At 47.5% G+C, this 15,121-nt stretch overlaps 1 protein-coding gene across 1 annotated transcript; it reads right to left on the bottom strand.

Moving 5' to 3' along the window:
• Positions 1–477: 477 nt before the first annotated feature.
• Positions 478–15,118, bottom strand: LOC143506850 (zinc metalloproteinase-disintegrin-like batroxstatin-1; the record flags this gene model as incomplete). Its single annotated transcript, XM_076996457.1, has 20 exons — positions 478–1,327; positions 1,572–1,867; positions 2,095–2,163; positions 3,166–3,246; positions 3,331–3,399; positions 6,827–6,935; positions 7,391–7,541; positions 7,720–7,831; positions 8,262–8,339; positions 9,935–10,124; positions 10,574–10,682; positions 11,052–11,247; positions 11,459–11,551; positions 11,978–12,155; positions 12,718–12,866; positions 12,992–13,076; positions 13,288–13,457; positions 13,747–13,818; positions 14,619–14,684; positions 15,017–15,118. Coding segments are annotated over 20 exons (2,445 nt in total), but the record flags the coding sequence as incomplete, so codon positions are not given.
• Between the last annotated feature and the right edge of the window lie 3 nt (positions 15,119–15,121).

Here is a 15,121-nt window from a genome sequence, read left to right as displayed (position 1 = left end):
AGCACAGCTTCCTGGCCGTAGTGTGTGTGGTGCTATAAATGACTCTGCACTCCTCAGCAGTTCTGAGAACAGTGGCGGTGCAGATTCCCACACTTGCTGTAATCCGTGTTTAGGCCGAGTTCTGCCCTCGGTCAGTATGTGATGGTTCTTGAGTTAGTGGAGTACACTGCTCATCAAGAGGTAGACACTGAGCTTTTCAAAAGAATGTTTAAAATACATATATATATTTTTTTCAATTTTTAAAATTTCTTTGTTATTTATATTTATATTAAATTAATTATTTGTTATTTTACACAAACATAATAAATAGTTTTTGCAGACACTGTGTTTATAAAGAGGTTAAGAATGAAGAGTTATGACAACTAAACATGAATCACACATATAAAACCCCTTATCTTATCTGCCATTACTGTATGTCTGGACGTCTGTCGTCAAAATCACTACTGTGTACCAAAAATACAGAACAACTGATCACTGAAAACAAGTCACATGTTTATTGCATAAAAATACTGTATTACAAGATGCACATCAATCTCAATCTGTCACATTAGGGATTTACAAAAGGCAAATAGTCCAAACAAATGTTTGGGGACACTGGGGACACGTCCGGACACTGGGGACACGTCCACGCGTCATTCCTCTTGGCATTCAACACATGTTTTACTTTAAACAAATGATGTTAGTCAATGTCCCAAACTCCATGGTCAACCTTGGGCCGCATGCTCAAGGGAACCAGGCGGGAGGGAAGAGTTACATAAACCACAACCCTTTCGGGTCGGTACTGAGTCGGCTAGGCCGCTGCACGTTATAGGACTCCAGTGAGAGTCAGCTAGAGTTATAGAATATATCATTCTCAATTACTGGCTGAAAGTGAAGGGTGTGTTTCCCAGCGGTGCAGCGGAGGTGTGGAGCAGGAGCGTACAGGTGGTGGGTAGACACCTGGCCTGCTGGAGTCAGCGCTGACTCACAGGGACATGCATCGCTCCGATTAGCACAACAAGACGGCCATGTGGGCAGCAACCCTCCGCACGTTCAGGACTCTTTCTTCATGGATGTGCTCATAATGACAGTACAGGACCGACGTGAGGTCGTCCGCCAGACATCCATCCTGTTTGGGTTTTTGCCAAGACGTCCATTTGTGAATCATCTCTCAGGCTCCACAGAGTGGTCAGTGCAATCAGAATTGTGCAAGTGTGCTGGCCCAGCACATCCACACTGGGCCCAGCAGGTCCACACCGGGCCCGGGGGGGGCCCTCCTTACACCTGGGGAGGTTTGTGGAGTTTCCTTGGGTGGTGTGATGTTGTGATCGGGGGCAGGGGAGCGCGTCTAGACAAAAATGAAAAACAATCTATACTTCCTGTATATTTTATACACCGCATCTTTGCATCTACACATTTTAAGTAATTGTTTCGGTAGCACAAAAGTGAATAAAACTCTGAAAACACCACACACACACACACACACACACACACACACACACACACACACACACACACACACACACACACACACACACACACATACACATACACACACACATACATACACACACACACACATACACACACACCTTGCAGGAAGAGAAGCAGCAGATGTAGTGAAGGGGGAAGACACAGCAGGAGCTGCATGGACTCCCCCAGGCTGAGAGGGCGGGCGGAGGGCCCCAGGCTGAGAGGGGCGGAGGGCTCCAGGCTGAGAGGGGCGTAGAGCTCCAGGCTGAGAGGGGCGTAGAGCTCCAGGCTGAGAGGGGCGTAGAGCTCCAGGCTGAGAGGGCGGGCAGGGGGCCCCAGCAGTGGGGTAACCACAGGGGTCTGCGGGCAGAGGCTTCCTGGGAGCCGGTGGTCTTGGGGGAACGGGATGTTCCAGCTGAAAGGAGATAGCTGAGCGTAAGACATAAACACTCATATTTTTCTCTTCTCCAGACCAGCGGGAAGTTCATAATCGGGAAGTTCATTATTTAAATGTGCAACACAGGATTCAACGGCAAGGCAACAAGAATTCAAAAGAGACCGGAAGGTTCTGGAGGCCCGTAGAGAGGTGCAGCAGCACAGGGCCGCCGGGCCACTCTCTACGAGACCACAGCGTGCAGGTACCTGTCTGTCTGATAGGACAGGGTCGGGGGGGAGGGGCTTGCTCGGAGCAGCTGGGCGTGTCACTGTTGGCTGGAGGTCCAGTAAAAAACACAGGAGTTGAACACAGAGGAGACGTATGAAACTGGGGACCATCACTCACTACATGACACTTCATCACCCCCAAATCCAGCAGAGAATCACAGGCCATGCACCAATCCTCCCTGAACACGAGCCCTTAATTCACCCCAACACAAGCTTAAGTACGTTATCACCAACCTCAGTGCATACTACATACTACATACTACAACAAGTGACGGAGCAAGGTTTCAGCTTTAATAGAGATTGCTTACAGTATGTTTTGTTCTCTAGTAAACGTATTTCTCTATTGGAGCAGACATGTTAACTTAAGAAGTGTATCAGGTGTATTATGTTGTTTTCGTTTGTGGTTTAGTCCTTTAATCACAACGATGGCGTATATAATAATCTAATAATATAATAATAATCTAATATAATAATAATCTAATATAATAATCTAATAACATAATAATCTAATATTATAATCTTATAATAATATAATAATAATCTAATAATATAATAATCTAATAACATAAATCTTATAATAATATAATAATCTAATAATCTCCTGTATTCTGCATTTTTTATTTCTTGCTCCGTCTCCCGTCACAGTAAACACAAACAGTTAAACACACCAACATCAACCCACAAGGCCACAGCCCATGTGCACGTAAAGCAGGGTTCTGTCCCATACACCCTAAATACAGCAGTGCAGTGTGGGTCACCGTGACGCTGTAATCCGCCCACTGACGTTCACACTGATAACCCAATGATGGTTCAGGTGGGAAACCCTGCCTTATGGCACTCGGATCAACACCAGTACCCAGCGCACCCTTAATAGCAACCTAAACCAATCCCATCAACATGGACACGGTCACATGCACAGCCCCAGGTCACATGGTGGGGCCACGCCCCTCTAGACGGACCCTGCTAGCATGACTGCGACGCAAGGCAGCTCTGCTGTGCTTGTTAGGGCACACAAGCGCACGGTCATGCGTGGCTGTAGTCCGTCTGTACCTTTCGCTGGGTCGTGCTCTCTGAGGGGGCTGGGTCTGGTGGGAGGGGCTTGGTGGGGGGGGCGGGCCGTTGCCCTGCTGACTGGGGTAGCAGAGAAGGCAGTGGTTGAATATGTGGTTATTTGCTAGAGTGAGAGAGGTGATGTACTCAGATTCTGGAGATTACCTGTGAGAGTTGATTAGAGACAGGATCAGGTGGGAGGGGTTTAGTAGGAGGAGCAGGTCTACCCTGAGCCTGAGAGAGAGAGAGAGAGAGAGAGAGAGAGAGAGAGAGAGAGAGAGAGAGAGAGAGAGAGAGAGAGAGGTAGAGGGAGAGAGGTAGAGGGAGAGAGAGAGTGCATGCACACAACAGAGAGAGAGAGAGAGAGAGAGAGGGAGAGAGAGAGTGCATGCACACAACAGAGAGAGAGAGAGAGAGAGAGAGTACGAGAGTGCATGCACACAACAGAGAGAGAGCGAGAGAGAGAGAGAGAGAGAGAGAGTATGAGAGTGCATGCACACAACAGAGAGAGAGAGAGAGAGAGAGAGGGAGAGAGAGAGGGAGAGAGAGAGTGCATGCACACAACAGAGAGAGAGAGTACGAGAGTGCATGCACACAACAGAGAGAGAGCGAGAGAGAGAGAGAGAGAGAGTACGAGAGTGCATGCACACAACAGAGAGAGAGAGAGAGAGAGAGAGAGAGAGAGAGAGAGAGAGAGAGAGAGAGAGAGAGAGAGAGAGAGAGAGAGAGAGAGAGATATATATATACTTGCACATGGAGAGTGAGAAACAGGACATGCAAACTTTAGGTTAAAGTGGGGGCCAACAAAGCAGCACTCAGAGTGTAGCAGTGTGTTATGGGTTATTGGAGGCCAGCAGTGTGTTGTGGGTTATTGGAGGCCAGCAGTGTGTTATGGGTTATTGGAGGCCAGCAGTGTGTTATGGGTTAGTGCACGCTATCATGCAGGGGAGAGACTGAACTGGGTCATCACACACTTCCTCCGCCTGGGAGACGACATTAAAAGTATTTACACTTCCTGTTACGCCATCACTCCATTACGCCTTCATTTCCTGCCACCTTTAATAAATATGAGCAAATCTAAAGGGGAAGTCTACAAACACACCTTCAGACGAGCTGTTACTGAAGGCTACTTGTACATTACCACAAACACTTTTGTTGACGTATACAAGTAACCCTGTCAAACCACACTGGCTATCGCCTTGAGGACGTTATAACACATACCACAAACTACAAACAAATTAATCAAAAACGGTACACATTCACAAACCCTTTACGTCCAGTATACTGTTGTGATACAGTATTTAATGTACACATTAGCAGACTCAACCCAGACACCACACACTACTATAATGACTGTACAGCACTACTGGATTCTACTATGATACTACAACACTACACACTACTATAATGACTGTACAGGACTACTGTATTCTACTATGATACTACAACACCACACACTACTATAATGACTGTACAGGACTACTGTATTCTACTATGATACTACAACACCACACACTACTATAATGACTGTACAGGACTACTGTATTCTACTATGTTACTACAACACCACACACTACTATAATGACTGTACAGGACTACTGTATTCTACTATGATACTACAACACCACACACTACTATAATGACTGTACAGGACTACTGTATTCTACTATGTTACTACAACACCACACACTACTATAACGACTGTACAGGACTACTGTATTCTACTATGATACTACAACACCACACACTACTATAACGACTGTACAGGACTACTGTATTCTACTATGATACTACAACACCACACACTACTATAATGACTGTACAGGACTACTGTATTCTACTATGATACTACAACACCACACACTACTATAATGACTGTACAGGACTACTGTATTCTACTATGTTACTACAACACCACACACTACTATAATGACTGTACAGGACTACTGTATTCTACTATGATACTACAACACCACACACTACTATAATGACTGTACAGGACTACTGTATTCTACTATGTTACTACAACACCACACACTACTATAACGACTGTACAGGACTACTGTATTCTACTATGATACTACAACACCACACACTACTATAACGACTGTACAGGACTACTGTATTCTACTATGATACTACAACACCACACACTACTATAACGACTGTACAGCACTACTGTATTCTACTATGATACTACAACACCACACACTACTATAACGACTGTACTGGACTACTGTATTCTACTATGATACTACAACACCACACACTACTATAATGACTGTACTGGACTGCTGTATTCTACTATGTTACTACAACACCACACACTACTATAACGACTGTACTGGACTACTGTATTCTACTATGATACTACAACACCACACACTACTATAACGACTGTACTGGACTACTGTATTCTACTATGATACTACAACATCACACACTACTATAATGACTGTACTGGACTGCTGTATTCTACTATGTTACTACAACACCACACACTACTATAATGACTGTACAGGACTACTGTATTCTACTATGATACTACAACACCACACACTACTATAACGACTGTACTGGACTACTGTATTCTACTATGATACTACAACATCACACACTACTATAATGACTGTACTGGACTGCTGTATTCTACTATGTTACTACAACACCACACACTACTATAATGACTGTACAGCACTACTGTATTCTACTATGATACTACAACACCACACACTACTATAACGACTGTACTGGACTACTGTATTCTACTATGTTACTACAAGACCACACACTACTATAATGACTGTACAGGACTGCTGTATTCTACTATGTTACTACATCTCCATTTCTATTCATATTGAGTGTCACGTATGGCTCCGCCCCCTCTCCTAGCGGTCACTCCAGTTTCCCTGTTCCTCGTGCCCGTTAGTCCCGCCCTGCTTGTCTGTTGCCCTGGTTTCCCCTCGTCTGCCACGCCCGTGTCATCATTGTCTTCACCTGTGTCTTGTCTAGTTCTGTGCATTTACAGTCCCAGTGTATATCCCATGTCTGGCCATCGGTTATTTTGGTCATTCCTGTTCACTGTGATTGATGCCGTTTGTAAGTTTGCGCTTTTGTGTTCTCCGTTGTCCGTGTGTTTTGCCTGTCCTTCCTCAGTTAGCCTACCTTGTTGTTTTCGTTCCCTGTCAGTATGCCTGTGTACATTTCGTGTTCGGACTGCCTGATATGACCCCCGCTAGCTATTACGACTCTGGAATTCCGTTTAATAAATCTCGCTCTCCTCAGCGGTTGTGTCTGTCTCTTGTTTATGGAGGCTGTCCTGTGATACCCATGTTGGACCGGGCCAGTCGGTTCCTGGTGAGGGTCCTTCATTACGTTACCAAAGGGGAGTTCTGTGCTGTGGGGCCGTTTACTTTCTCATTAGGGATCTAGACCTGGGTCCATATAAAGATGCTCTATGACAATGTAGAAATGGACCTGAATAAACTAATTTAACTCACTCATTGATTCATCTGAGCTTCATTTTAAAGTCTGTCTCATGAGTCTGAGTCTCACTCCTCAGAAGTATCTCACTCCTCAGGAGATCAAGAGTGCTCAGCTCTGGCACAAGTGCACCCACTGCGTATCCGGAGGTCATAACTGATCTCAGATCAGACGGTACCTTGCTGATGGCCCGTGTGAGTGGGATGTCGTTCTGGGGAGTCCACTGGTACCGCAGTGGTAGGACCTGCTCTCCGTTACGTGCGCTCAGCCGCTCGATGGCAGGAGTCCTGAGACACGCGAGACACGGGTGAGACATGCGTGAGACATGCTTGAGAAGTGCAGTGTCACATAACTATAAAACATTCAAAGGCATATAAAGGTACTTTGACTATTATTAGATGAAATCAAACAAATACAGCCCCATCCTTCAGTGAACATAAACTTTTATTTTTCTGAACCTATTCATCTAAAACATACTAGAAACAGTGACAGTTACATACTAATCTAGTAACATAATCTAGTAACAGAATCAAGGACTCTTCATGTGTTTCTCAATATCTCTTCACGTCTTTTTAACACTTTCACCCAACATTCAATTAAAGCCTCAGACACAAAACTGCATGATGTGTAAAAACATTTAGGAAAAAAACATGGGTGGGGGTGGAACGTATATCTGTCTGTCTGTCTGTCTGTCTGTCTGTGTCTCTGTCTCTCTGTGTCTCTGTCTCTCTGTGTCTCTCACCGACTGGGCTGTCTGGCCTTGCTGAAGGGAGTGTTGTTGAAACAGAAGAGGCTTCGTCGACAGTGAGGGACCCGGAACGCCAGAACCAGCATCAACACCGGCAGCACAAACAAGAAGAACACCAGCAGAGCCACGCGGGTGGGGTCAGAGTCTACACACACACACACACACACACACACACATACACGCACACAGGCACACACGCACACAAGCACACACACACATCCATTAGATGACAATTACATGTAACATACATGTTGAGCTCATATCTGGTGGTCAGTGTTGGTTAATATGTTGACGGGGAGGTGCAGGTGTGCGGTGTGAGTCACCTGTGTGCTGCCGTAAGGGGCCACTGTCCACGCTGCCCCCTGCACCAGAGTACTGACAGTCCGGAGGAGCCCAGCCCGCCTCACAGTGACAGTTCCTGTTACTATTACACACCTGCAGAGACAGACGTGAAACATTCCAGTACTGTTACTGCTGGAGTTACGTAACATCCACGATCACAACACGGAGATATGACACCAGACTGAGAGCAGGGCTGGAGGGAGACCTGCAGAAGCTCCAGGAGAAGTTACAGACGTGAGACATGCAGACTCCCATTACAAACCACGGAGTCTACACAAAGAACTTACACAATGACCTAACAACTGCCTTTCAACCTCCACTCCTAGTAATGAATAATGAGAAATGGGCCAAACCTCCATCTAGCCCTGCAAGACACCACCCGCCGGCTACATCAGAGGATCACAACTAAATACAAGAAAGACTAGGACTAAAACTAGGGCTAAAACTAGGACTATATTAAGACAGACAGCGTGAGAATGTGGCTTCAGGGTTCTGATCTGAGGCGAGCATGCCAGCGTCTCACCCCGTGACCGTTACACTTCCTGTGACACTCGTCAGCACCAAACACAGACACATCCTGACAGCGTTGGTCTACACAAGCCTGGGGGTGGAGAGAGGGGCAAACATTACAACACAGTACACAATCACATCTATCAGCCTGTAAATCTATAGATGTATAGAAGGCTCAATCTCATGCAGTCATACAACTAACATTAATTCTTAAAGCTAAAATCATACCCATAAAAACTATTTTACACAATTTGGGTTTCCCAAAATACACATTCATACACTAGAAATGCTGCTTGCAAAACATTTATGATACAACTGATGGTAATGGTACAATAATACCAGGTGGATCCGCACCTAGTCTCCTGGATCACCGACTACCTCACTGGCAGACCTCAGTACGTCAGGCTGAAGGACTGTACATCAGAGACTGTGGTCAGCAGCACAGGAGCTCCACAGGGGACTGTACTCTCTCCATTCCTCTTTACACTCTACACCTCAGACTTTCAGTACAACTCTGAGACGTGCCACATGCAGAAGTTTTCGGACGATACTGCCATTGTGGCCTGTGTACGAGGAGGACAGGAGGAGGAGTACAGACACCTGGTGGGTGACTTTGCAGCATGGTGCAACAGGAACAACCTGCTGCTTAACACCTCCAAGACCAAGGAGATGGTGGTGGACTTCCGCAGGACCAGACCACCCACACAGCCTGTCTCTATTGAGGGGGTTGATGTGGAGACGGTGAAGACCTACAGGTACCTCGGACTACACCTGGATGATAGGCTGGACTGGTCAACCAACACGGACTTCCTGTACAGAAAGGGGCAGAGCCGGCTCTACTTTCTGAGGAGGCTGGGGTCATTCAACATCTGTAGGAAGCTCCTGCAGATGTTCTATCAGACTGTAGTGTCCAGCTGCCTCTTCTACGCTGTGGTGTGCTGGGGAGGGAGCATCAAGAAGAGGGACGAGATGCGATTGGACAAGCTGGTCAGGCGTGCAGGGTCTGTAGTTGGTGTGGAGCTGGACTCTGTGGTTACGGTGGTGGAGAGGAGATCAATGCGCAAACTGCTCTCCATCATGGAGGATGATGGTCACCCACTGCACACCATCATTATGGACCAGAGGAGCAAGTTCAGTGGCAGGTTCCTGTCACAGAGCAGCTCCACAGACAGACTCAGAAAATCATTTGTCCCGAGAGCGATTAGACTCTTCAACTCCTCCCAGTGGAGTCGGAAGAGGGAGGGGGACAGATGACACTCCATCATGGTCACTTCGACACTTCGACACTTTGACACTTTTACACTTTTATACTTCGACACTTTGACACTTTTAAGCACATGCCATTCATTTGCACTACTGGTCATTGCACATTTTTTTCCAGTTTTACCAATCTGGTCGGGATACTGGATAATTGTACACTTGTATTGTATAGTCTTTGTATTGTATTTGTATTGTATATAGTATTGTATAGTCTTTGTATTGTTTGTGAATGTCATATACGTTTTTGTGAAATTGCTGTGTGTCTCCTTAACTGTTTGGTGTAACTGCTACTGGCTGCTAAATTTCCTTCGGGATCAATAAAGTATGTATCTATCTATCTATCTATCTATCTAATACAATACACAGGTAAATGCAGTGATGTAGTGTACACAGCACATTGTGATGGGTGATGGTGTGAACTCTCACCTTTCCAGGAGCACAGGGCGTGCCCTGAGACACCAGGCCCAGGTCGGAGACATCATCACCTACGTCCACATACACGCCTCGACAGGTGACGTCCGTGTGGTTGAGTTTAGTAGTCAGAATCTCCATGTTGGATCCCAGCAGGGGTCGGTTATAGCCACCCTGACACTGGAGCTTACCACAGAGCACGTCTCTGGAGGAGGACATGATGGAGAGGTGAGGAGAAGGATCATATGGACCATGCAGTACATCTGCACATGTCCACGTTCACGTGAGTGTATGGGTTGACATATGTACACAGCAGCACACGTGTGTACGGGTTGACATGCCTTTACAGCAGCACACGTGAAGTGTACATACGTGAGTGTACATACGCGAGTATACAGGTTGACATACGTACACAGCAGCACACGCGAGTGTATATACGTCCACAGCAGCACACGTGAGTGTATATACGTACACAGCAGTACACGTGAGTGTATATACGTACACAGCGGCGCACGTGAGTGTATATACACGTACACAGCGGCGCACGTGAGTGTATATACGTACACAGCGGCGCACGCGAGTGTATATACGTACACAGCGGCACACGTGAGTGTATATACGTACACAGCGGCACACGTGAGTGTATATACGTACACAGCAGCACAGGGGATGTAGGTGCGGTTGCTCATCTGGCCACAGTTGCCGTACTTGGAGCCCTGTTTGTTGATGGAGGAGAAGCAAACAGGTGGAGCACGGGTGGAGTCTGAGAGAACACACACACACACACACACACACACACACACACACACACACACACACTAATGCCAACGGTCTTCAAAGGGAATGTGCGCTTTAGAGAGAAGCTGTAACAGGGTCTCTGTAGTCTATGATTATGTTACAATAAAAACTGGTTAATACAAAATGTCAATCTTTAACGTATCTTCAGACATTTGGTTTGCGTTGTGCACTGTACCACCACACAGTTTTATTTTTTACTTTCCACTGGACCAAGAGGTTCTGACTAGTTCTGAATTTTCTGAACGGGAGAGTGAGAGTTTTCTTCAGGCAGGCGGGTGAAGCAGGTGGGTGAAGCAGGCGGTTGAAGCAGGCGGGTGAAGCAGGTGACACTCACTGGCTCCCCACAGCAGCTGGCACTGGGTATCCAGACTGGCACACATGCCGCTGTAGCAGTAGGACACGCCCCCTTGGCATGGCTCGCCATCCTGGAGGAAGACGTTGGCTGGGCAGTGCGGGGACGTCCCACTACAGAATTCAGGGAGATCACACTCACCTAGAGCCTCCCTACAGACCCAGCCAGCTACACGCAACTGAGAGGGAGGGAGAGAGGGAGAGAGAGAGGAGATGAGACTGATCCAGAGGGAGGAGGCAGCAGGGCAGTGAGAGATATAGAGCAGAGTGCTCAGCCAGAGAGCGGAGGAGAGTAGAGGGTGAGCGGAGGGCTGCGTCCTCCTCGGCTCTCACGCTCTTTCCGTTGCTAATCTCGCACTCTGCGATGTACAAATGATGAGTCATACATACTTTACAGTTCTCACAGCAAACGCCATCAGAGGAACACTGGGCCCCTGGAACCAGCTTACAGGTGCTAGCGTTGCAGCACGGATCAGTACATTCCTGCAGACACACACACACACACACACACACACACACACACACACACACACACACACACACACACACACACACACACACACACACACACACACACACACACACACACACACAGTGGGCATTCTCAAAACACTTTTCCGAGCAAATGAACCAACTGAACTGGAACTGTACAAAGGCTCTTCTCCTGATGACATATCGCTGCATACTCCATGTGTTAATATCGGTCCATACTCCATGTGTTAATATCGGTCCATACTCCATGTGTTAATATCGGTCCATACTCCATGTGTTAATATCGGTCCATACTCCCTGTGTTAATATCGGGCCATACTCCCTGTGTTAATATCGCTCCATACTCCCTGTGTTAATATCGGTCCATACTCCATGTGTTAATGTGTTAATGTGCTGGGGGGCGCGTGGGGTTCTTACGTGCAGCAGGCCACAGTCGCACTCCTCCCCCCTCTCCACGTACAGGTTCCCACAGCGTGGGGTTCCCAGCAGCTGCTCCCGCAGGGGCACGTTGAAGAGACACACGCCCCCCCCGTGGAGCAGACTGAGGGAGAGATCACGCATACTACAGCTGCTGAACAACTGGCCTGGCATCAACCTGCACACACAGAGCACAGCTGTGTGAGGAGACGTGTGTGAGGAGACAACGTGTGTGTGAGAGGAGACAACGCGTGTGTGAGAGGAGACAACGCGTGTGTGAGAGGAGACAACGCGTGTGTGAGAGGAGACAACGCGTGTGAGGAGACGTGTGTGAGGAGACAACGCGTGTGTGAGGAGACAACGCGTGTGTGAGGAGACAACGCGTGTGTGAGGAGACAACGCGTGTGTGAGGAGACAACGCGTGTGTGAGAGGAGACAACGTGTGTGTGAGAGGAGACAACGTGTGTGTGAGAGGAGACAACGCGTGTGTGAGAGGAGACAACGCGTGTGTGAGAGGAGACAACGCGTGTGTGAGAGGAGACAACGTGTGTGTGAGAGGAGACGTGTGTGAGGAGACAACGCGCGTGTGAGGAGACAACGCGCGTGTGAGGAGACAACGCGCGTGTGAGGAGACAACGCGTGTGTGAGGAGACAACGCGTGTGAGGAGATCTTAGCTCCCTTAGTGAACTCTTCTGTTTAATCTACACCCACACCCACCCACACCCACACCCCCACCCACCCTGTGGAGGCCTCCATGATACAGCCGCCCAGGCGTAGCTCGTTCTGGCACTGGCAGTGGCGCTGGGCCGTGTCGTGGGTCATGCCCAGGTTGTGGCCGAGCTCGTGTGCAACCGTGGACGACACCCCCAGCACGCTAACCAGGTGGTCCTGCGGGACAGAGAAGGGTGGAGTCAATCAGAGCGACACAGTCCCCTGCCCCGCCCACTGTCAGAGATGACAAACCCATCCTGGAGGGCGTGGCTATCCCGTGGTGTAATGTCATAAAGTCTCACCACATTAACTCCTCCAGACCTGTCCTTGGAGCACATGGAGGCCTGAGACGCCATCCCCACCGTGGTGCCGTCAAACGACCCCCCACTGATGATGAGATCAGGAACACAAACTCAGGTTAACGCTCTTCTGTCTAAGAGGAGGAACCCCTACAACTCCATCACCAGCAGTAACACGATAAGATGACCAATGAACCCAAGCTCTGTGTTTAAGCCTTTGTGTCATGTGACATTTCTCCTGAATCATTTTTATTGCGTGTGAAATGACACACTTCCTGCCTACGTTAACCAGAACTTACATGATTAGCTGCGCGTTGTCATGGCGTAGCCGTGGTAACAGCTCTCTGGCCCTCCACTCCAGGAAGCGGTCGAGTGTGTTGGCGGGACTCTTATCCACGACGATTTTATCTCCATCGCTCCAAATCTCCAGGCCCACGAGGGCGATGCGCACATTGAGCGGGCGGTAGAACTGACCGGTGTGGGGTAGGGGGGCAGGAAAGAGACGCCAGCCACGTTTAAACATGATTTACCCCACATCATACTCAGTGAGTATTATAATAATATAATATCCTATATTGTAATATTCTAGTATTCTATATTATATATTGGATATCATATTGGATTGAAAGGAGAGCTACTCACAAAAAACACTGCTTTTAGTAAAAAAGTTCATTAATATTCATGAAATATGAATTGAAAAGGATATGCATGTACATACAAGTGAACCAATAGCACCAGGTGGTCTAATGTAAACTTACCCAATCTACCTGGTTGGCCACATCCAGCATGCGATAAATCATCGTCTTGTTGTTCTTCTGGTAATGTAGGTACTGTGTGCAAGAAAATTGGACCACTATAGTAAGTTATGACCCACAAAAGCCACATTTACAGCGTAGTAAGGGCCTAAAGCACCCACGGAGGACTCAGGGTCCTTAATACAAGGTCCTTTGCTCACACAGGACCAAAGGTAATTACTATATAATAATTATATTGTAATTATTAGGATCCTGAGTGCAGGTTTCATGTTTGTAACTCTCATCGTCCTCTGTCAGGTCTGAATGCACCATTGTTGTTTCTGAATCCTTTATAAACTTTTGCTTTGAATTCTGATTTCAGTGGGTAAAATATGTGCGATTCATGTCAGGTGACCAACACCTAGTTATTAATAAATAACTGCAGGACTGTTTTATTGGTTTGGGGGGGGGGGGGGGGGGGGGGGGGGGGGGCGTTCTTCTGCTGTAAGGTGGCGTGAACACACAGTGATTCTGTGAGCAGTAAAGATGCCACTACATCAGCAGGCTGTTCTTACATCTCACCAACGTACGTCACAGCTGTGTTGTATTTCTCAGGGGTTTATTTAGACGGTCTGTCCTGCTGTTACTCAAACGTCTTGCCCTTCCTGAAAATACGCACCAGCTGCAAATGTAGCATTCAGAATCACTGTTTGACCTTTAGTGCTGTGTATAAGATGGCTGACACTGACATAATATGACCTGACCCAGTGGACGTTTATATCCTCAAATCAAAGTCGCCTCTTTGCACTTTACAAAACCAAAGCAGTAAAATCGGAGCTTTGTCTGTAATTGTTCTAGTTTTACACCAAGTTAAAGCTACAGACACTCTCACTCACCTCCTTGTGATCCGCCACCAACACCAGTTCAATGTATTTGGTCTCTGAAAGAATGTCTCGTTTACTCTGGAAAACAGAAGCTCAGATTTAAACAGGTGCAGGACTAGAGTCTCTCTTCATAGCAAAACTATAGATGACTACACAACAGATGAAGGCAAACGGAAGATCACACACAGAGAACACCCCCCCCCCCCCCCAAACACACACACAGAACACCTCCACACACACACACACATACACATAGAACACCCCCCCCACACACACACACACACACACAGAACACCTTCACACACACACACACACACACACACACACACACACACACACACACACACACACACACACAGAGAACACCCCCCCCCCCCCCCCCCCACACACACACACACCCCAGCCCTCACCCTGTGAATGTGTGGGATGAACTGTGCGGTGGGTATTGAGGTGTGAGGAACCCCACACACCCCCGACCCCGAGCCGTGCTGGTGGTGTGGGGACAACAGGTGGCC

This window comes from Brachyhypopomus gauderio, unplaced genomic scaffold, assembly GCF_052324685.1.
Source record: "Brachyhypopomus gauderio isolate BG-103 unplaced genomic scaffold, BGAUD_0.2 sc551, whole genome shotgun sequence".
NCBI classification, from domain to species: domain Eukaryota; kingdom Metazoa; phylum Chordata; class Actinopteri; order Gymnotiformes; family Hypopomidae; genus Brachyhypopomus; species Brachyhypopomus gauderio.
The sequence above is the reverse complement of the archived record's forward strand: the minus strand, read 5'-3'. Positions and strand labels throughout refer to the sequence as shown.